Source organism: Callorhinus ursinus, unplaced genomic scaffold, assembly GCF_003265705.2.
Source record: "Callorhinus ursinus isolate GAN/ISIS: 27379988/994484 unplaced genomic scaffold, GSC_fseal_2.0 scaffold74, whole genome shotgun sequence".
NCBI lineage: Eukaryota > Metazoa > Chordata > Mammalia > Carnivora > Otariidae > Callorhinus > Callorhinus ursinus.
This window is the reverse complement of record NW_027397136.1, coordinates 2037311-2060876: the sequence shown is the minus strand read 5'-3', so window position 1 is coordinate 2060876 and position 23566 is coordinate 2037311. Positions and strand designations below refer to the sequence as shown.

General features: G+C 39.6%; 1 protein-coding gene across 5 annotated transcripts in view; it reads left to right on the top strand.

Moving 5' to 3' along the window:
• ADIPOR2 (adiponectin receptor 2) overlaps positions 1–20825 on the top strand; it is a 99865-nt gene extending 79040 nt beyond the window's left edge. For all 5 annotated transcript variants that reach the window (XM_073887009.1, XM_073887011.1, XM_073887010.1 and 2 more), the window contains 6 exons: positions 6007–6126; positions 10100–10271; positions 13212–13398; positions 13630–13817; positions 15976–16169; positions 17962–20825. In XM_073887009.1, coding sequence (XP_073743110.1) covers positions 6007–6126; positions 10100–10271; positions 13212–13398; positions 13630–13817; positions 15976–16169; positions 17962–18090 — 990 coding nt within the window. In that variant the 3' untranslated portion in view covers positions 18091–20825. The remainder of the gene's footprint in view (positions 1–6006; positions 6127–10099; positions 10272–13211; positions 13399–13629; positions 13818–15975; positions 16170–17961) is intronic.
• Positions 20826–23566: the final 2741 nt, after the last annotated feature.

Here is a 23566-nt window from a genome sequence, read left to right as displayed (position 1 = left end):
CACAGTGAGAGCAGGAACACAAGCAGGGAGAGTGGGAGAGAGAGAAGCAGGCTTCCCGCCGAGCAAGGAGCCCGATGTGGGGCTTGATCCCAGGACCCTGGGATCATGACCTGAGCCGAAGGCAGACGCTTAACGACTGAGCCACCCAGGCGCCCCATCAATGTTTCTGTTTTAAAATATAGCATACCAAATACTAGTTTTACTATTTTTAAAATTTCCTTATACATTTATAACCGACAGAGTTTTTAGTATTTTAACAATTTTTAAAGGTCATGAAATAGCCATTTTCCTCATTGGTTATTAAGATTGCTTTACATGATTTTGGCTTGCACAGTCATTTTTACTATCCTGCACTACTAGAAAGCAAGGTCTGCCTGTATGTGTTGTGGCCTTTTGGTCAAATGTCTGTTATCCACAAAGTCAGGCACTTGTATAATTAGAAAACAATGTGAGTGGAAAGAATATAGCATGAACTTTGGAACTTACATGGACCTGAGTTGAACTTCTGACTGGTATTTTCTAGGTGTGACCCTGAGCACATTTAGCCTCCGGTTCCTCATCTGTCAAATGGTAGCTGCTCAAGGAATACTTTCTAAATTTTTTGAATGAATGGTTACCATTTAGCCATGGCACTAGTAACCACTTATTAGTAAGAAGTGTGAAGTATCTTATAAAAATATTTTTTTTTCTTACGTGAACACGTAATACTATAGTAGGTGGATAGATCCTCTCTCATCATTTTCTTTAGATCAGAGTTTCTCAACAACTCTTGACATTTTAACTAGATAGTTCTTTGTTTTGGAGAACTGTCTTTTGCATTGTAGGGTGTGTAACAGCATCCTGCCCCCTACCTACTAGTTGCCTGTACCATTTTCCCCTACTTGTGACAAGTAAAGATGACTATAGATACTGCCAGATGTCCCCTAGGTGGGGGAGCAAAATTGCCCCTAGTTGAGAACAGCTGCTTTAGACTTTGTGTTTTCTTAATTTCTTTCTTTCCTTTCCGTCTCCCTTCTTCAGTCCCGCCTTCTCTCTGTTGCCAGAGTAAGTTTGTAAACACAAATGTTAATTGTGTTCAGCTCCGCCCAACCTCATCATTTAAATGCGCAGCTTTGCCTGCATGATAAAATCTAAAACCCCTTAGTATGAAAAACCTTAAGCACCTCTAGTCCTCTCTCCTGTTTTTGTTTTTGAAAGCATTTTATTGAGGGATGATTTACACAAACAACGTTTTATTGAGGGATAATTTAAACAGTAAAATACCCAAATCTTAAATATATAGCATCATGACACTACCTATATATTATCACCACAGATCAAGATTCAGATTATTTTCATCATTTCAGAAACTTCTCTCATGCCTTTTTCAAGTCGGTAATCTCTCCCCACCTCTCCTTTATTCCCAGAGAGAACCATTATTCTGACTTCTACCACAATAGATTGTTTGCTTGTTGCTGAACTTAATATAAATGGAATCAAAATATATACTCTCTTTATGATTGGCATGTTTTTGCTACTTACCCATATTCTTTTGTGTGTTAGTTCTTTTTAATTACTGAGTAGTAATCTCTTGTATCTGTTACATGAATATATCACACTTATCCATTTTCTTATTGATAGACAATTGGATTGTTTCTGGTTTTTGACTATTATGAACAATGCTGCTGTGGACACCTGTGTCCTTTAACATTTTTTTTTATCATGGTAGAATATATTGTATAAAATTTGCCATTCTAGCCAGTTTTCAGTGTACAACTTAGTGGCACTAATTACATTCACAGTGTTGTACAGCCATCACCACTATTTCCAAAATTTTTCAACATCCCATACAGAAAATCTGTACCTATTGAATTAGAACTTAACCATTCCCTTCTTCCAGTCCAGCCCCTGGTACCCACTCTCTACTTCTAGTTTCTGTGAATTGCCCATTCCAGATTTTTCTTATAAATGGAATTGAACAGTATTTGCTCTTTTGTGTGTGGCATAATTCAGTGTTTATCCATGTGGTAGTACATATTAGAACTTCATTCCTTTTTATGACTGAGTGTAATATTCTGTGTATGTGTATACCACATTTTATGTATTTGTTGATGGGCATTTGGATTGTTTCTGTACTTAACCTTTTTTTAAATACTTTTTTCCTTAAAGATTTTATTTATTTATTTAACAGAACACGAGAGAGGGAGAGAGAGAGAGAGCACAAGCAGGGGGAGAGGGAGAAGCAGGCTCCCCACAGAGCAGGGAGCCCAATGTGGGGCTCGATTTCAGGACCCTGGGATCATGACCTGAACTGAAGGCAGATGCTTAACTGACTGAGCCACCCAGGCGTCTCTGTACTAAACCTTTTCTAGTCTCACATCATATTTACTTGTTGCTGAAGCAGGCATGCTAAACTGTGTATTCTTTGTGTCATGCTTTTTCTTTCCTCTCTGTTTTTGGATACACGCCGTTGCCTTTACCTGTTGTCTTTCCCCTGTCATGCCTGACTCATGAATCTCTTACACATTCTTCAGGTCTTGGTTGATGTTACCTAGGAAACTTCCTAACAGTGCCAAAGTTAGCTGTTTTCTCTTTTCTGTTTGTGTCAGACCTTTTTCATACAGTTCAATAGCTCCTTGCTGTATTTACTTACATGCATATCTTCTCCCCTAGGTTGTGGTACTAACTTTAATGTTCTCAGTACCTAGCCCATCATTATAATAATAAAGACCATTATTTATTGCCTTCTAAGTCCTGGGCCCTATGATAGTTTCTTTTTATTTATTATCTTTTATCCCTAAAACAGATCTGCATTATAGGTATGGTATTGTTAAAATCATTTCACAGATAAGGAAACTGATGCTTAGGGTAAATGTAATCTTGTCAAAGATGACAGAATTTGTCAGTAGTCACAGTTTATCTGACTTCAGACTCACTCTTAATCCATTATGGCAAGCCACCTTTTCCTAAAAAATGTTTGACTAGATGAATAAATAATGTTTTTGGCAACTAGTTGGTGTTTACTCAGACCATACATCCTACATTCTGAATGTACTTGTTTTCTTTCGATAAATGCATATTAGCTCTCAACAGCAGTGTCATTGTTCTTACCTCCTTATGATTGGGAAGTTGAACCATTCATCTCTCTTTTCTGTAGAAAGTGTGAGTACCCATGGAGAGAAGCACCCTATCCTCATTTTTTCTTATCTAAGTCTCCAATTTAAGATTAAGTGTGTGAAATGCCCTTTATTTTGCCAGGGAATCTGGTTTACCTTTTCCTATCAGTAGTCTTCTATGGATCCAAATGTATTATTAGCCTGATACTCAGAACTACTGACTGTAAGTAATCCCATTGACATTTCAGACCAGTTCTGCAACTTAATTGAGTTTTACTTTAAATGCTCATTTAAGTCCTACTTTATATGCTCATTTATATGTAGTTTTATTAGGAACTGCTGGCATAATTTATTTGTAAGAAAATCAAGACTGAATCCTCGTTTCTGTTACTCTTTGTGAAGATCAGATACATGTTGAACATGCATAAATATTTAAGCTATTTTACATTTTTTTATTTTTTAAAGATTTTATTTATTTATTTATTTGAGAGAGAGAGAGAGAGAGAGAGAGAGAAACAGCTTGAGAGGGGAGAGGGTCAGAGGGAGAAGTAGGCTCCCTGCCGAGCTGGAAGCTCAATGCGCGACTTGATCTCAGGACTCTGGGATCATGACCTGAGCCGAAGGCAGTCGCTCAACCAACTGAGCCACCCAGGCGCCCTGCTCTTTTACATTTCATATACAAATTTGTATTTTAAATTCAGTCTGCTGATCTTTTAAGCTATTGTCTATTTTATGTTTAATTAGGCACCTTTAAATTTTTTGTTGAAAAAATTTTAAAGCATTAATTGAGCTGTAGTGAAGTATATAACATATTATATTACACAGAGCTGTTCTGGGGCCATGGGGAAGAAGACCACATAGACACTTAAAATCTCAGTTAGGAAATGATACACTAAAAAAGTAAAATTATGTCAAACATGAAGTAAAACAGTATAAGTCAATAAAACAAGAGCTGTAAATCAGATATTATATTCGTTGTCAAATGAGGGTTACAGACTTCAATTGCTAGAAAAGTTCAGGAGAGGAGGCAGTTGCTGTGGGTTAAGTAGGACATATACATTCTCTGGTGAAAATTCCTTCTTGATTGAGAGAGGATTGAAAAACTTAAAATATTACAGTGGTTTGTAGCCCTCCATAGGGCCACAATACATAAATAGATACACAGTATATTGTGTTAATAAAATTTCCTGGGGATGGAAGAAGCAATCTAAAAATGCTTGGTGGGGGAGGGGAAGGTAGCAATCATGAAAGAAAGGTTGAGAAACTGGGCACTGAAGGACAGACAGGGAAGTTTTAGGGAAGTAAAGAACGGAGGGTGTTTTTTTCTTTAAACATTTTTAAAATTTAAATTCAATTAGCATATAATGTATTATTGGTTTCAGAGGTACAGACCTGTGATTAATCAGTCGTATATAATACCCAGTGCTCATTACATCACATGCCCTCCTTAATGTCCATCACCCAGTTACCCCATCTCTCCATCCCCTTCCCCTCCAGCAACCCTCAGTTTGTTTCCAATGATTGAGAGTCTCTTATAGTTTGTCTCCCTCTCTGGTTTCATCTTGTTTTATTTTTACAGAGAGTGTTTTATAAGAATATAGAGTCAAGATAAATTTCTTGGAGAACATGATTTTTTTAACAGTTGAGATTGGCTTTGTAACATGTTTCAAGTGCTGCTTAATACTAAGCCCCTAGTTATCTTGAAAAGTAAAAAATAGGAAAATAAAATCTTAGGATTTCTTTTTAAACATGTTCAAATTCAAGTGTTGTGGTAGATTACTTACTGTGCCTACATGTTCATCCTTACCAGTTTTCTGACTGGAGGTAGAAGGTCATTCATTTCTTCATGCAGTCATGTTAGCCAGTACTGTTTATCTAGCAGACTCTTAGATAAGGAATTCCAGTTCTCTTGTGCTGTCATCTTCACTGAATGGCAGAATCTCAGAATTTTAGAGAATAGGGACGACTGTAGAGATTGTTTAGTTTTAAACTTCTTTTAAATAGAAATGAGAAAATTGAGGCACAGGTTGAGAGACCTGTATACGGTTCCATCGATAATAGTGGCAAAACCACACTTAATTACTTAGGTCTCCTGACTTCTGGTCCATTGCCCTTCTCACAGTATCATTCTGTCTCTACTAGTGTGAAGCTTCATCTGGAAACAAATCTTAATTTTAGTGATTCATCCCTTAAGTTCTATCCGGATTGTCTTTTCTTCATTTCATCAAGAATGTGGAAAGATTGTGGGTGTGGGAGTTTTCACTTTTTTTTTTTTTAAACCTTGGGCAACTTATTTTAACCTCTTTGCCTGATGTTCTTTATATGTTAAATGGGGATAAGCATACTTATCTAATAATAGGTGACTGTCAGGATTAAGTTAGATGGCCTGTATAAAGCCCTTTCATTTATGGTTGGCATATATTAAGAATTGAATAAATGTTTTTTTCTCTTGTTGTTTTTTTCTTTCCTTTTTTTTTTTTTTTACCCTAGAGTACTTACCATATTGTATTACAGTTATTTATTTTATATGTACCAGGTGGGGTTCTTAGAGATTTTCCCCTCAGCAGTTTCTCGACTGTGTATATACAATAATAATTTGTGATCTGTGAATATAATCTTAAAACAAAAAATGAACCATTCAAGCTACCCCAGGAATTTGCTACTGAAACAAACATGGGAATGCTCTCGTATTTCATTTGTCTGCCAGAGAGAAGAATTGAGTAACTGTTGTTCATTTTTAATACTCATAATTCTATAATAAACTGACAGTACTTCCTATATTGTTACTTATTTGAGGCCTTGCTTTGACCTTGAGAGAATTACTTCATTATAATTTTTTAAGGGTAGTCTATTGATTGTTTCATGTGGCTCCTGGTCTCTGTCCCTGACTGTTTGTATAATTGCCTTACAGATCTCTGAGGAATATGAGTGCAATGATGTAGCTTCTCAGGAAGATGAGGGGTTTATGGGCATGTCCCCTCTTTTACAAGCCCATCATGCTATGGAAAGAATGGAAGAATTTGTTTGTAAGGTAAGATAGTTTCTTATAATTTCTCTGCTATATATTTAACCCTTCCCAAACAGGAACCTTTAAGGAGATTTGCAGTACTTTAGCCTTTGGTTTACTTTGGACATAATCCGTGGCAAAATGGAGACAAACAATCTCATGACTTTAACCCTGTGTAAGACAAAATACATTTGTTTACCTGAAGTAGCCATGATAAGGTTGTGATAAAACTGGAATATCCATCTGGGAAACAAGTGTTTCCTGATGTATGTTAACAGAGTAGATGTTTTGTTGACAGTTTAGATAAAACAGAATGAAAGTAGGGAGTAGTTGATGCCTAGAGATACTAAAATGCCATCTCCAAGTCTTTTGAATCTCTTCTGCTTTGTAACTGTGATGGCAAATGTGCTAATCTTTCTAAGGATTCTGTGGGTAATCAAACTACTCTTTAGATATAAATTTCCCAGTTTTCATGCACATCTAGTATTTCTAGTTTAGCTGGCATGTTTTCTGTCTGTAAGGTTTTTCTTCTAATGCATTATCTGATTCTTTAGGACCTATTGTGGGGATTTTTTTTTTTCTTCTTCTTCTAAAATGGTAACTGGAATGGGGGTTGCTTTCTTAGAGAAAAGAGTCAGGGACACCGGTAAATTTATAACTATTTGATAATCTGATCAATAGGGACCCTGGCAGGAATTATCCAAAATCATAAGTCTGTCTGTGTTAGTATGTGTAAATAATTTTATTTGTTAAACATTTCTGGAGAGCTCTTGATTATTTAGAGAGAAATTTTTGTGACTCTCAGCGTTTTTTTTTTTTTTTTTTTTAATAGGTTTCATGGAAGCAAGACTTTTTATGTGTGTGGTCTTAGATCCTGAAAACTAAGTTGGGTTTTCCTGCATTCACAGTGGTGGTAGAAATAATTGGGGGCCAGTTGACTATAGAATACTGTACTTTGGACCAGAGGATGAGAAAACATAATCTGAGTATAGACATCTCTTCTAAGAGAAAAGGGATGGGTAGAGAGTGGTGGGGGAGGGGAACAAATATTTATGGGTCTACTTAGAGCCCAGGAAATTTTCAGTGTTTGAAAATCGGTGAAGAAAAAGCCAAGCAAAACAATAGATTCTTTCTAGTAATTGCTGTCTCAGGAGAATTAACACGCAGGGATGTTGAATATTTAGTGTCTGGGCCATTAGGGATTTTTAATATGTATAGATCAGTGGGGTACTGTAGCTAACTTGACTGCCTTTTTATTCTCCTTTTCTGAACTTAAGAGTAAAGAATAAAGCAAATAAAACTTCTAATGTAACAGCTAATGGGAGAATAACTAGGGCATTTGTTTGCTCCAAACTCTGATTTATTGAAGAAGAATGAGTGGAGCACAAAAATTATTACCGTTCCCATATCATCCTCTAGCAGTGTGTCAGTGAGAGTGGACTAGAGAGGCTTCTTGTGACACAGCGTTCTCCACGCTTGCTCTGCTGCGGTCATGCGACTGAGTGTACTTGACAACTAGCTGGGTCTAGTAACACACACGGTTTTTTTCTTGGATTGCAAGCAAGTAAACAATTTAAAATGAAGTGTCCTGTGGCCTTGCTGATATACACTCCCTTTTGGAAAAGCTTTTATTATAGGAATAGGGGAAATAAAATCATTTAGTCTTTATAGAGTGTCCAATTTGATCATGCTCTCTTTTTTTCCATCCTTCAATTAAAAATAAGTGTTTTGTGCATTAATGATCTAATACAAATCCAGTGGACCATTGCTCAGATGTTTGATTTATGCAGTGCCTTTGTCAAGCTTATAAATAAATAGTATTTGGCCAAGCTGTGATCCTGTTTTTTTTCCCTTGGGGGTGGGTGGTGGGTAAAAGAGGATGCCTGTTTGGGTTGGCATTTGGATTGACTCCAGGTTGAGGATTGAGAGTGCAGTGTCTGTTGAATATGACACTAACTTCAGTATAATTATGAAAGTATAGCTCCTTGGCTCATTTTAGACTGCTAGAATGTTTAGAAACAATGGAGAAAAATCATTCTGACTTTATATGCAAATATAACTAGTAAGAAACTCAACATATTCTTTCTGACTGCAAAAAGGGAGCATCTTGGCTGTGTGGGGTAACACAATAGCACTTTTCATATGGTCACAGCAGAGCTGTTTGCAGATTGTGAACTGCCTTGAGGATGTAAGGATTGATTTCTCTTTTCCTCTCCCTCTTAGAGAATAAAAATTCTCCCAAAGTAAGACAGAGTAGCATCTTGTAAAGTTAATGTTAACAGTAGCTATCTTTTTTTCAAGTCCAAATTAGAGAAAAGAAATTCAGTTTCCTAGAGTATTCTTTCTCTCCAGAAAGTCCTTTGGAAGATCTCAAACAGCTACTTTACAAGTGGTAATACTATTATTACCAGTAGACATTATATATCTAGATTAGTCTTTTGGCATTATTGTATTTTTTTGTATGTTACGAACAAGCATGGAATAGCCAGATTATCACAACTACAGGCCTCAGGTTTTGAGTTAGAAGGCGAGAGAGGAAGTGGGGAGGCTAGAGAGAGTGAATTTTAGTAGCGTTAAGAGGGCCACTTCTCTTAAATTGTTAGTTCTCACTTCCTTTGGAGTTACACAGAGGATCAGTTCTTTTACAAGTGTATTTCAATAAGAAGGATTAAGGAGAGCAGAGAACAGGAAGATGTGAAGCAAAATAAATGGGCACAGTAGCTGGCAGTCATTTTGCATTGTGTAGTAGAAATAGCCTAGCCACGTTATTTGTCACAAGAACCCTGAGGGGTAGGAGAGGGGTCATTGTCTCAACCTGAAGTCTATAGGTAGGCGATATACATGGCATTTTTCCTTGTATCTTTCTGATTAGGAGAAACAAGTTAGTTTGGGATTAAGTGATCCTTATGATGTGAGCTCTCCGGGCTGAGAGACATTAAAAGAAACAGTGCAGAGGTTGACAGGTTTTTAAGGACGGGTACCAAATTCCTGATCCTTTTCTGTTAGAGTCTGTGGGGGAGGGACAGTGAAGAAAAGGGAGAAGGGGGTGGTGGTGATGGGACTTTTGAAGGGCCCTTAACGTTTGAGTTTCTTTGCCATCTCTCCAGCACGAGGAGGGTGGATTAGTCACTAACTCTTAGGTAGGTTAATAGCCTCTGGGAATGGTCAGGGTTACATACCACCTGTGGGGTGGATGCTGGGGCTTGCTAAAACATTTACGAAGTGCTCTGGGTTATTTCATTTGATCCTTACAAAGTAAAGTACTGTCACCCTGTTTTATAAATGAGGAAACTGAGGCTTGGTGATTTTCTGATTAAAGCTCCTTCAACTAGTTAATGGTAGAGATCAAAGATTTTGACTCATGCACTTTTTTTTTTTTTTACTTCATGTTTGTTGTGGTAGGAAGAGAAGGGAAAGGGAGAGAATTTAGCAGAAGGCACATAAGTGATTCTATATACGGGTTTGGCCCTTGAATGATACAGGGCTTAAAAGTACTGACTCCTTCGCAGTTGAAAATCCATGCATAACTTTTGACTCCTCCAAAACTTAACTATTAATAGCCTACTGTTGATTGGGAGCCTTACCAATAGTATGAAAAGGCAACATATTTTGTACGTTATATGTATTAAAAACTATATTCTTAAAATAAGCTAGAGAAAAAAGTGTTAGTAACATCATAAGGAAGAGAAAATTCATTTACAGAACTGTACTGGAAAAAATCTGCATATAAGTCGACCCGCACATTTCAAACACACTTTCAAGGGTCAGCTGTAGTTCTTTTTACACCAACAGAAATGTGAAGTATAAAAACAGTCATATTTAATATCACAGGGACTTTTCAGAGGTAAAGTCTGTTGTGGATGATGAAGGAAGGCAAGTCTGTACAGATGGACCCAACTTTTAGCCAGACTGAAATGAAGCTTAAAACCATTCTTTTAGGGCACTCAGTGTTGCTACATTGACAAAACCACAAAGATATTTGATATTCTTCTTCCAGGTATGGGAAGGTCGGTGGCGAGTAATCCCTCATGATGTACTACCAGACTGGCTCAAGGATAACGATTTCCTTTTACATGGACATCGGCCCCCAATGCCTTCTTTCCGGGCCTGTTTTAAGAGCATTTTCAGAATACACACAGAGACAGGTAACATCTGGACACATCTTTTAGGTATGTAATATCAGTGGTGCAGGGGATTAGTGATTCACTTTTTATTCTTTTTTTTTCCCCCTGTGTATTTGAGGATAAGGATAAAACAAAAAAATGTATTTGGGATTTGCCATTTTGTTTTTTGGATTTTTAATGATGCAGTTTCTTACTGGTTTATTCTGTGGTTATCCTAGTTTGCACTTTGATTTTATTTGTAGCTAAGTTATAATTTTATATATTAGATTTTCAGACTGTGTTCTTGAACCAGGCCAAGGGAAAGGTGCTGTACAAAATGTGGTATAATGTCTTAATGAACACTGTGAGGAAGGTGCTTATTTAATAGAAATACTGATTTTTCAAAATCATTACTTAGAATATTCACAACTAAATTTTAGTTTTGCTTGAAGTAGAATGTGGTGGCTAATATTTTTTTCCATCATGATTGCATATTAAAGGAAGAATACAGTGGGGGAAGAATAGTCTTATCAGCAAATAGTATCGGGGGAAAACTGAGTAATTACATGTAAAAGAATCAAGTTGGATCCCTACCTCATTACAAAATTAACTCAAAATGGATCAAAGACCTAAACATAAGAACTAAAACCATAAAATCATTAGGTAAAAATATAGATGTAAATCTTTGTGACCTTAGATTACGTGATAATTGACACCTAAGTTTGGTATAAACAACCAAAGAAAAAATAGATAAATTGAACTTTCTCAAAATTAAAAACTTTCGCATGTGAAAGGACATTATCAAGAAAGTAGAAAGATAACCCACAGAATGGGAGAAAATGTTTGCAAATCATCTATCTGATGAGGCTCTAGTAAAGAACTCTTCTACAACTAAACAATAAAAGGACGACCCAGTTTAAAAAATGAGTAAAGCGTCTGAATAGACATTTCTCCAAAGGTCTACAGATGACCAATAAACACATGAAAAAATGCTCAAGTGTCAACTCTATTTCAATTTTTAAAAAGGGGGAAAAAAAAGGGATGCTCAACATCATTAGTCATTTTGGAGATTGCAATTCAAATACTTTGAAAAATGTAATGAGATACCACTTTACGCTTGCTAGAATGGCTATAATCAAGAAAATGGAAAATAAGTTTTGGCAAGGATGTAGAAAAATTGCAACTCTCATACTTTGCTGGTAGGAATGTAAAATGGCACAGCCTTTATGGAAAACAGTTTTGACAGTTCCTCAGAAAGTTAAACAGAGTTATCAGTAGTTCTGCTCCTTAGTTATGTACTCAAGAGAATTGAAAACATGTTCACACAAAAACATGTACACAAATGTTTTTAGCAACATTATTTATAATAGTTAAAAAGTAGAAACAACCCAAACATCTTTCAGCTGGTGAATGGGTAAATAAAATGTGGCATATCCATACAAAGGAAATATTATTTGGCCATAAAAAGAGATGAAGTACTGATATGTGATGCAACACGGGTGAGCCTTGAAACATTATGCTAAGTGGAACAAGCCAGACACAAAAGGCCACATATTATGGAATCCATATACACGAAATGTCCAGAATGTGAAAATCCGTGGAGACAAAGTAGATTAGTGGTTGTCTAGGGCTGTGGCATAGTGGGGAGGGGAAGACGAATGTAGTAAGTGGGGGCTGCTTTTTGGGGTGATGAAAATATTCTTAAATTAAATAATAGTGATGGTTGCACAACCCCGTGAATATACGAAATCTTTTCTGGTTTACCCCCATTTGACTTGCATTTTGTATCACACATTTGATTTCTGTTGTGTCCCCGAATTCCTTTCTACCTGCTAGTGTAGTGAGAATGGAATAGAGCAGCAAAACCAGTTCATTGCTGACTTCTACTCAAGGGTAAAAGTTTTTTAAATAGAACAGTTACTTAGCACATGTTTAACTTCTTAATTTCTGTGCCTTCCTTGTGTTAAGTGACCTTTTCTTTTTTTTTTTTTTTAAGTTTTTTAATTTATTTGACAGAGAGAGAGGGAACACAAGCAGGGGGAGTGGAGAGGGAGAAGCAGGCTTCCCGCAAGGCGGGGAGCCCGATGCGGGGCTCGATCCCAGGACCCCGGGACCACGACCTGAGCCGAAGGCAGACGCTTAACGACTGAGCCACCCAGGCGCCCTTAAGTGACCTTTTCTTAAGCAGCAAGAATATGTATTTTACTGTGAAGAAGAGCAGTTTAAAAACTGATTATGAAATAGCATGAATAGGCATTTTATTGTCCTTAACTCTTGAATCTGTTGGGCCAACTGGTGAGGACCAGAGAAGCATAATGTTCCTTGATGGCTGTTGGTGGAGGAAGGCTGTATTTCTTTTTCTTTTTTTTAAGATTTTATTTATTTATTTGAGAGAGAGAGAAATAGCTAGAGAGAGAGAGAGAGAGCCCGAGCGGGGAGGAGAGGGAGAAGCAGACTCCCTGCAGGGAGCCTGATGCGGGACTCAATCCCAGGACCCTGAGATCATGACCTGAGCTGAAGGCAGACGCTTAACCAACTGAGCCACCCAGGTGCCCCAAAAGCTGTATTTCTTGACAGGGTTTGGAGGTATTAGAATTCATTGCAAAAGCGAACACCAAAATGGATCTTTGAAAGCTGGGCTCCAACATATGTGCCAAAAACTTTCTAAATGAAATTCTATACTAGATTTACAGGTAGAAATGGACTAATTTAGCCTTCTAAGGAGTAGCAGCATTGTCTGGTTTCTTTTTGGATTATGCTCTTAGGTAAATAAAATACTATTTCCTATACACGGTTTTTGAAGCTGAGGAGTATAAGGTACCAGCAGTGTTTGAAGTAGACCAAAATTTTGGATAAGCTTTAGTTATTTGAAAAATCTTTCTCATGGAACTTTTGATTCAGATATCATTGTGATTGTGAAGGACTGAGAACCTCGTCAACACATAACACTGTTTCTTGACAAGGGATCGATTGTCTTTTCTCTTTCTGTACTTACTCTTTTTGTAGGTTGTGTATTTTTCCTGTGCCTGGGGATCTTTTATATGTTTCGCCCAAACATCTCCTTTGTGGCCCCTCTTCAAGAGAAGGTGGTCTTTGGATTATTCTTCTTGGGGGCCATTCTCTGCCTTTCTTTTTCATGGCTCTTCCACACGGTCTACTGCCACTCAGAAGGGGTCTCCCGGCTCTTCTCTAAGTAAGTATCGGAAAGTCTACATTGTAATCAAATATTAGAGTCAGTGGTTAGGGAAGAATATCCAGCAGAATTGGCAGAATTCTTGATACTATCTGATGGGAACTTAAAAAAAAAGCATCCCTGTTTGCCTCTTGTCTGTTAGTGCTAGCTCATGTCATAGGGGAGTAATTGGAACCTGTAATGGGTCGTACTTTTTAACATCACATGAATTTTTTTTTTTTCCTCTTTTAGACTGGATTACTCTGGTATTGCTCTTCTGATTATGGGAAGTTTTGTTCCATGGCTTTATTATTCTTTCTACTGTAATCCACAACCTTGCTTTATCTACTTAATTGTCATCTGTGTGCTGGGCATTGCGGCCATTATAGTTTCCCAGTGGGACATGTTTGCTACCCCTCAGTATCGAGGAGTAAGAGCAGGTAAGAGATGTGGGGGTTTTACATTGGACATTCATTTATTTACCAGTCATTTATTAAAGGTCTACTTGCCAAGTCCTGTGCTATGTACTTGTGATGCAAAGATAAATAAGTCATAGCTGCTGTTCTTCAGGGGCTTTTAATGTAGTGTAGTGTTTATTAGTTTGTCTTAAAGCACAAAGAGTTGAGGGGCATGGGGAGCTTTATGAGTCAATGTATATATTTTGTAATTCACTTGAGTTTATGACCATGTACTGTCCAAAAGGCTGTGGCTCTGTAACCTTTGTAAAAAAAAAAAAAAAAAAATCCAAAAACCCACAAAAGAACAATGATTACTCTTTCTCATTCTCAGCTTGGAGTGTACTTTTTTTAGTGATTGGTTCTTTTGGCGTCATTTTTTTTGTTTTGTATTTTTATTCAAAAATGTGTACTGCTTAGGTAAATAAAACTTCATATGATTGTATTCTACTAAAGTAAACACCATACATCTCTTCTAATATAGGGAAAAAGAGGCTTTTTATATTTAGAATGAGGCCTGTCTCAATGGAGATTGTTTGGAAAGCAAAAAACCTCTGGTTGAGCCTTCCTCTGTGAGTGGGGAGTTCATGGAGACATGTTTTTGTTTCCCACTGGACTGGGACTCCTTGTGGCCAGGGCCATGTCTTTCAGTGTTCTTTCCTCGGTATCAAACCTGGAGCCTACTGAGAATGAACAAATTGTAGTAAACCTTTAAAACCTTTGAAACAAAACAAAACAAAAAAACCCCAAAACCATTTCGTATTAAAATCCAAGCCATGGTTCATCTGCAGTTTCCTAGAAGGTTAGAAGTTAGAATTTAACTTCTTGTTAATGACCACTTTGCAACAGTCTCCCCATGTCCCTTTTTAAGTGATTATCTGAGCAGAGAAGCAGTGGTCAGGGGTGACTTCCAGCGGTACTTAACTGTGGGGCTAAGCCTTCTTCAGCGTGGGAGATAGAGAGTATGGCTGAACATTTATTCTGCTGTGATACACATCAGAAGAACTGGGCTCCTGGGCTTTTGACTTCCAGAATGGTAGGCAAGACTGCCAGAGCCTCTGTTTAGCATGTGAAACAGGATCATGACGGTTTCTCTTTAGTGAGGGGTAGAAGTAGGAAAAGGTTTTTTTATTTTGGCCTGCTCGATTCCCTTCTTTTGTGAGATGAGCATTGTCATTTTCCTCTTCTCTTGTAGGTAGGTGCCCATTATTTATCAGGTGTGTGTGTGTGTGCATGTATTGTTGCATACCAGCAACTTGGTAATGTCCAAAGCAAGTAATAGGCTCCTTGTCTTGTATCTTGAGACTTAAAGGTCATTTCTAACTCTTTGTGTCAAAATATGGAAGCAGTTATTGGCTCCTGGGTGCGAAGTGTGGTTTTCGACTGACATGGATTTGTGTATATACTCATAAATTCACACACATATGACTCAACTTCTGCAAACTACTACTTAACACTCCATTTGCGACAGTTTGATTTTTATTTCATTGTAGTTCACTTAAAAAAAAAATGCTAATCCAGATTCACCTAGGTCATATTCAGAAGTTTGAAAAACACTGCTGTAGATGATTTTGAAGGCACTAGGGCTGTGGTGGAGTGATTCTGATAGATTTCTGTACCCAGATTGGTACTTTTGGGACTGGGAGCTTCCAGGAGCAGTCGTGACCTTCCCCCTAGCCCCCCCCTCCAATTGCCACCCCCTGCCTTTCCACTTCACTCCAACCCCAGGGATCCTTGTTGCTTCAGAGGGGGGAGATAAAATAAGTGAAATTGCTCTGTATTGCAATCTGTGTCTATGAAGTGGCAGCATTTAGGAAAGTTTGTTTTAAACAAACTCCTTGAGCTGTCTATTCCTGAAACACTTAACACATTTCTAAGCCTTTTGAGGACTGCTGACTTGTTAAGCTGAGCCTCTCTCAGCAGGAGGCTCCTTGCATTTGTAAATGGATCTCTTTTAGAACAGAGCTGTGCTGTCTGTTGTGGCAGTATCCCAGAGTTTGAAGAACCTTCTTTTTCCTTTCAAACAAGAAGCCTCATACTTGAAATGCTCAGTTTATAGAATTACTAGTGCTATGTTGTAATACTGACTTCTTCCTTACTTCTCTTCTGCATTCTTACTTTATTTTATTCTTGTGATTGCCAGGAGTATTTTTGGGCCTTGGCCTGAGTGGAATCATTCCTACCTTGCACTATGTCATCTCGGAGGGATTCCTGAAGGCCGCCACCATAGGGCAGATTGGCTGGCTGATGCTGATGGCCAGCCTTTATATCACAGGCGCTGCCCTCTATGCTGCCCGCATCCCTGAACGCTTTTTTCCTGGCAAGTGTGATATCTGGGTAAGTATGACCAGGGGCAGTTAGTATGTATATATACATATCTGTTAGTATGTTACTGGCAGACCGGAAAGTGAAATAATTGAAAAATTTTAGACTCAAAATTGCGAGACCTGTATTTTAGTTGTAACTCTTCCTCATTAGTTGTGTTTCTCTGGTTAAGTACAGTGATGACTAACATTTACTGAGCACTTACTTGGTGGTTGGCATGGTTCTGAGTGAGCACTTTACACACATTACCCCATTTAATACATTGGCCCTCTAAGATATGACAACTATTACTAATGTTTTCATTTTACAGATTAGGAAATGAGGCTTAGGGAGATTAGGTAACGTGTCCAGTGTGAGGACAAGTTGCTCCTGGGTGGTAGGAGTGGGATTTAAATCAGGCTAGTCTAATACCCGAGTCTGTGCTCCTCTACTACCCTGAACTGGCAAGACATTCTAGCTTGTTTTGGTTTCCTCCTTTTAGAAAATGAGGGTGGTGGACTAGATTGTTTACCAAAGTCCTTTTTGATACTAAAATCCGATGATTTGTAATGAGAGATTGAGTGTGTATACATGTGTTTTTGGTAGCAAGAGAGGAGGGAGAGCTAACTAGATTGTGGTTAAGAGAGAGGGAAAGAGAAGGGGAAAGAAATGTAAGGGACCAATAGATGGAAAATTTTGTAATTGAAGATGGCCTGAAACATTTTCAATAGGTACAGAATTGAAAAGTTGTTTGATACGAAGTCTGACCTTTGGAATTCTGTTCCTTGACCTGTTGCTGATTATTGTAAACTAAGTTGATCATCTAGTCTCCAGAGTTTTAGTCCTTCATAAAATGAAGGTAATGCTAATTTAGGCAATCTTTTCAGATTCAAATTAGTTAATTTATCTTTTGGAGATTGCCTCATCATCATTTTGACATTGATTATGGGGTTATTCCCCCCCCCCACTTTTTTGGGAGAATGAATCCCCTTTGGTTTCCTAGGAAGCATTTCCTGGGATGTGACTTGTGGCTCCTTCTAGTTTACACCTCTAAAATCATTCTCTTTCTCTTGATGAATACTGTTTTGCAACTGTACTTTTTGAGATGATAATGAGAGAATAGTATAATTTTTGAAATGATGTTCGGTTCACTGAGCAATTGATAGATCCCTTTTAAGAAATGAACTAGCATTCAACAGAACAGATTAAATCAGAAAAAAATGTCATGTGCTTGTAGACCAGTTTCTGATTTGAGAAGGAAGGAAAAGGCCTGGCTTTGCTAGTCTTTTGATAAGGTATGTTGTTCGTGTGATTCCAGAGTCTTAGAGCTGAGGGACGTATGTTTTAATCTTCTACCTAATCCTAGAAATCCCTTTGGTTTTTCTGAGAGAGAGCAACATTTAAATCGGCCATAGCCCTGGTGCCTTATTGAGGCCATGATAAAAACCTCCTTCAGCAAAGAGGAAAACCTCCCCATGTCTAACTGTAGCCCATTGCTGGGCACGGAGGGATTTTTGGGCCTTTGTAGTCTGTTGGCAAGAGTGTGTGTATGCCACTTGCCCAAGTTTACCAGATTCTCCTGTGATATGTGTACACATCTTCATAGTTAGAATTTAGCGGTAGCGCCTTGATTTCTTTGGAGACAGCTGGCCTTGAGTTCAGCAGAATGTGATATGCCCTAATGGATGTTCCAAGATCTGTGGACACCTCGAATTTGAGCTCTGTCACCTCCATTCCCTGCCCTCCTCAGCACAAACAAACCTGAAGACTCTTTAGCAGACTTTAATAATGAATGGGTTTCTCTTTCCTCCCCCCTTCCCTCCAGTTTCACTCTCATCAGCTGTTTCACATCTTTGTGGTTGCTGGCGCTTTTGTTCACTTCCATGGCGTCTCAAACCTCCAGGAGTTCCGTTTCATGATTGGCGGAGGCTGCAGTGAAGAGGATGCACTGTGACACCTTCCAGAAGCTGGGGACTGTGACCCTGAACAGGCCCTGCAGCGTCTGCAGGCCTCCCTTACTGGCCATTGATGCCAGTGCCAGAGGAGCCCCAAAATTTGGACAGCCTCGTGGGCTTTGTGATGCCCCTGGGGCTCCACCTGGTACACGACTGAAAAGAGAAAAGCAAAAATAAATCATACCTCAAAGGATGGAGTGCATCAATTTGGAGAAAAGGAGAAATGGCCCAAACCTTGACTTATAATTGGGATCTACTGATTGAGGGCTCTGCACGACCTTGGCAAACTGGCTTCTGATCCGTGTCACATTTCTTTGTAGAAGATGGGAACACAGTTTAGCTGGTGGTTCGTTCTTCTCCCTTTCTCTCTCAAATCAATAATACAAACCAATTTAGGTGAACATTTATATCCTATTAAAGGGTGGGAATGTGATTTTAGATGCTCTTTTGGGAGAACAAAGAAATTAATGTAAATAAGATTTCTAACTTACTGTTTAAAATAAGAATTTATATAAATGTTTAAAACAGGGGTATGGGAGGGAGGGGAATTTTGTATAGAATGAAACATGCAAGTACCACACACTGTTTCAATTTTGCACAAAGTGACTGTAGGAGGATCAGGTGATGGCCCCAGAATGTATAATGCCTTGGTGCACCAAGGTGCCTTCTAAAGGCTGGCGTAACTTGGACCCTGTGGGGCAGAAAGTACAGCTCCAGCCCAGTGATCACATGACCACTCTCATGTCTGAGAGCCTTTGGGAGTCCCAAGGTAGAGGGAAGCTGTATGTGTTTTCTCAGTGGAAGCAGCACGTGAATGGCTGACAGGATGTTAGATAAAGGCTCTAGTTAATGGTATCACTCGAGAGGCTGGTTTTCTGTGCTGAGAGTGACCCCTTCTAAAGAGTAGAGCCATTTACTTGGGAAAGTCAATTATGCCAGCAAAGGGGTAGTGGAGACAGTGGGGGGAGCTCTGGAAGTGTTAGCCCAGAGGCTGATCTGATTACTTCCTGGCATCCTATTCAATTTTGTGGTGATTTTTATCTGCAGGGATGTGACAGTTTTCCATATCTTTGCTGTGGAGTTCTGGAACGCCCCAGAAATTTCCTTCTGTTAACAGGCACTGCCCTAACCACCCTTCCCCCTCTTGGGAATACAAATGGATTTTTCCCTGGCATCATAGCTCCTGGCACGGAGCCAGCCACAAAAGAGACTCTGACTTGCCCAGGTGCCTCCTGAGCTCATTTACATAGGTTGGGAGAATGCTTCCTTTGGATCAGAAAAGGTGAATTTCACCTCTGGCACCACTGTCTTAGTGAGCCTAGTCGTGACACACATATCAGCTGTCCTTGAACAAGAAAGCCAGTAGAACTCTTGTAAAGCAAGGTCTGGTACCCACCTTGGAGTCATCAGTATTCCCTGAACCCCAATTTTTGGGGATAGTGTGGTGGGAAGTTGTGAAAGAAAATGGTATGTTATTGCCAGGGAGTCTGGTACAGCTGTATCTTTAAAGAGCTGCTAGAAGTAGAAAAAAGGTTGCTCATGCCCCAGAGGTACCCTGTTATGGTGTCAGGGAAAGTGGTAGGGGAAGGATCTGGTTCATAGAATTCTAATCTTGGCTCACAGACAAACCACCAAAATAGCACTTGAGTCTTAGGTTACTTGTTGTCACCCAAGACTTCAGGTGATTGAGTTACATCTTGGGGATTGTGGGTTTTAGAACTAAACATTGAAGCCCTAAGCGCAGGGGCTGGCACCCTCCAATAGGTGTTTGGTGTATGGGAAGGGTCTCCTATCCAGCAGAGCATTTTCTTGGTTATTAATCTCCTTTCTCTCCCCTTCCAATCTCCAGCGAAAGCTGGGTACCAAGAAGAAGGACTCCATTGTAGAACTGGGGAAGAACTTGAAAGTATTTTGGTTCTGGGTAAGGTCACTGCCTTGGGTGCCAGGGGACCCAGCAAAAGACTTGAGTGGGTGAACTGGTGCAGTGCCTGACAGAATAAAGAACAGTATTACTCCCTTTGAGGGAATAGTCCAGCAGGGCAGTGGCCATCTGGAAGGAAGGACACTTAATCTCATGGAAGCAACAGCACATATCAGAAGCCAGACTTGCTCTTTGGTCATGCACTTTGGGATACAGGGTATAAGATGCAGCCCTGTAACAACAACGACAGAAGTAGTAGTTTCTGGGCCCAGTCACCCCACACCCCAAAGGAGGAGCTGAATCTGGTTCAACATAGCACAAACTGTTAGGAAAAATGAAATTAACATCAGTGATGTGTAATCCAGTAAAAATCTCCCTTTAGGGTGTGTGTGCGAGTGTGTGTGTGCGTGCCCCCATTTGTATGTGTGTGTCTATGTGCAGCTCACTACCAACAGCCTCACTGTGCACTTGGTCTTCACAGTGCTCGCTGAGAACTCTCACCAGGTTGGCGCCTGAATGCCTTACTCTCAGCATCAGAGGCTTGCTTGCTCTGTGCAGATTTTTAATTTTCTTTGTTGGCCCTAGGCTGGTTAGGACCTCTCGAGCTTCATTCTTTCACCATTAAATAGTGGCCTTTTTCAGTATTTTCCCCCCTTCTCCTTTATAAATTGCTGAAGCCACAAAGCACATTTTGGGGATCATAGAAGGTTGGGGTTCCAGAAAGGCCTCTGTGTGATGGTTCCATTCACCATGGGATTTCCCTTACTTGCTGTATTCTCAACTTCGAATAAAAAGAACCAAATGGAATATGAACATTTGTTGTGTACTGTCTTACTGCCTCGGCTTACCTCCCTTGAAGCCTTAATTTAGACAGTGAAGCTTAAGAAATCGTCAGAGACTTCCCATTCTGAATGCACAAATCAAAGTTATTTATTCCCAACTCACTTTTCCTGACCTTTCTTAAGCTTTCATTACAACTGGGACCAGGTTTAGAATGGAGGGGAGCGCTAACTCCAAGGGGTGGTTCTTAATTTATGATTAAAGTTTATCAGAATAATACCTAAGATAATGGATACTTTAAAAAAATTTTTTTAAAGATTTTACTTATTTGAGAGAGAGAATGAGATAGAGCATGAGAGGGGGGAGGGTCCGAGGGGGAAGCAGATTCACTGCTGAGCAGGGAGCCCGATGCGGGACTTGATCCCGGGACTCCAGGATCATGACCTGAGCCGAAGGCAGTCGCTTAACCAACTGAGCCACCCAGGCACCCAATAATGGATACTTTATGTGAAGGTTTCTGTTGAAGGACTCTTGGTATCTCAGATAATCGTAACCACCTCCCTGTGCACTGATCAGTACTACTCATTTCCTGGGTTGAGTAATACTCAGGCTAAGTGTGACTTGTGCCAGCACTCTTTACAATAAGACGACCGTTCGGATTAAATCTCATGTGTTGACCTAAAGGTTTGGGGGTTTGTTAACCCTTTGTGTAATTTAAGAAAGGAGAGGAATTCCAACCCCTTTTCCTTGGGTAAATTGTCTTTGCAGGGGAATTTCCAGTATTTGAATTCTTTTTTTTTTTCTTAAGATTTACTTATTTTAGAGAGCATGAGCGGGAGGGGCAGAAGGAGAGAGAGAACCTCAAGCAGATGCTGTGCTGAGCTTTTGGAGTTAGATGCGGGGCTCAGTCTCATGACCCTGAGATCATGGCTTCAGCTGAAACCAAGAGTTGGACACTTAACCAACTGCAGCACCCAGGCACCCCGAGTTCTCATTTTTAAGCATAGCTACAACTTTAGGGTTTCCCCATATATTATCTGGATCATTCTCATGGATCTCCTTCTGCTTTTTTGAGGGCTTATAAAGAACCATTTGGTTTTTTCCTAGTTTTTTTTTTTTTTTTTTGCTAAAAACTATGCTCCCTTTCTCAGGTGATGATATTGCATGATAATTGCCATGTGTATCGTGAAGGAAATAAAGGACAAGTTTGAATTTTGACATTGTGGGATGCTAGGGCTCTGGGTTTCCTAAAGAAGCCCTTGGGCAATGTTTCTTTACAATTTATCCTAAAAAAATATCCTTGTCTCTAGAATATTTTGCTTCAGTTACAGCGTGTTCTGTTTTCCTTCACTCACTGGTTATGAACTACTGACCTCTACTTATTGTGTACTTATGTACGAAGTTTTTCTGCCTTCAGTGATGTGACTTGGAAACAAGGAGGTCCGTCTGATTCTTGTAACTTGTGATGGCCTGGAGCAGGGATCGGGGAAACTGAGGAAGCAGGGAATCTAGCCACACGAACATGAAAACCTCTCATAGCCCACCTCCCATCCCTGCCTTGGCTGTCTGACCTAGAACAAGAGGTAGGCTCAGGGTCAGGTTCTGCCATTTGCCAGTGACATGGGCAAGAGGACATTTATTTCCCTAGTGTCCCTTTTCTCACCTTTTGAAATGGGCTTATATTCTTCGCTTCTTTCACTGAGATCAACATTTCTCAAACTTTCCATAGTGATTGGCGGGCATTTCTGCCAAATTCTTCAATTTCTTCCTGTTGTGACCCCCTCCCCCATATTTACTTCTCTCACTTTAAGATGCTTCCATTTCCTTGCCCTCCTGAATCAGAACTTGATACAGCATTGTGAAGTGGTGAACTGTTTTTACCTGAAAGCACTTCTATTAATTAAAATGTACCAAATTACTAGGTGGATCTAGTGGTTAATTTATCCCTGGTACTGAAGAAGGAGGATCTGACAGCAGTTTTGAGTTCTTGGTCATTTAAGAAAAGAGATTTAAAGATTCTAACAATCTTGTCATTTATTAAATGGCTTTGGTTTTAACTTAGCAGTGATGGCTCTTTAGCTTGAGTGAGGCTGCCACCTGCTGTCCGTTAATGGTTCTGTTAAGAAGACTACTTGTTCGGATCTCCGAAGCTCACAAGAATCTTCCCGTTCACCCAGGTGAGGAGCAAGGTTAGTTTATCAGAAAGGTTAGTTTACTCCTTCTATTGGTTCTAAAAGTGATTTCCCAATTTTACAGTCTCCTCCTGGCCATCCAGAGACATGGGGATGAAGTAGACAAAACAAGGCCAGGAGCTGCCCTGCACTTCCTAATCTTGGATTTTAAATGACATAGCCAAGATAGTTGATAAATTTGCCTGAAAATGCTCTCCGTGGGTGGGCAGGGAAGACAGGCCTTTCAAAAGACAGGGTTGCTGTCCTAGACAGAAAGACTAGCACTGTGTCTGGGAGTTGGTAGAGGTCAGATGCTATTGGAGCCCAGAACATTTATTGATGCCAAAGCAAGGCAGAGGGGTGGCCGTGGGCCCTGGGTGCTGTTGTTGGTGGAGGTGTTCATGCTGCCATGCCTGTCACGATAAGGTCTTCTTGACAGGATGGTGGGGAAGCTCCGAGCTGTGGCATCTGAGGGGGCTGGAGAAAGGGTTCCCTGCTGCATTCTCACCCACCTGTGCCAGATGGACACCTGTGATCTTTGCCTGTTGTTCTTGGCATCCACATTGTCATTTTTGGTCCACTCTCCCCTTCCCCCCAAACGAG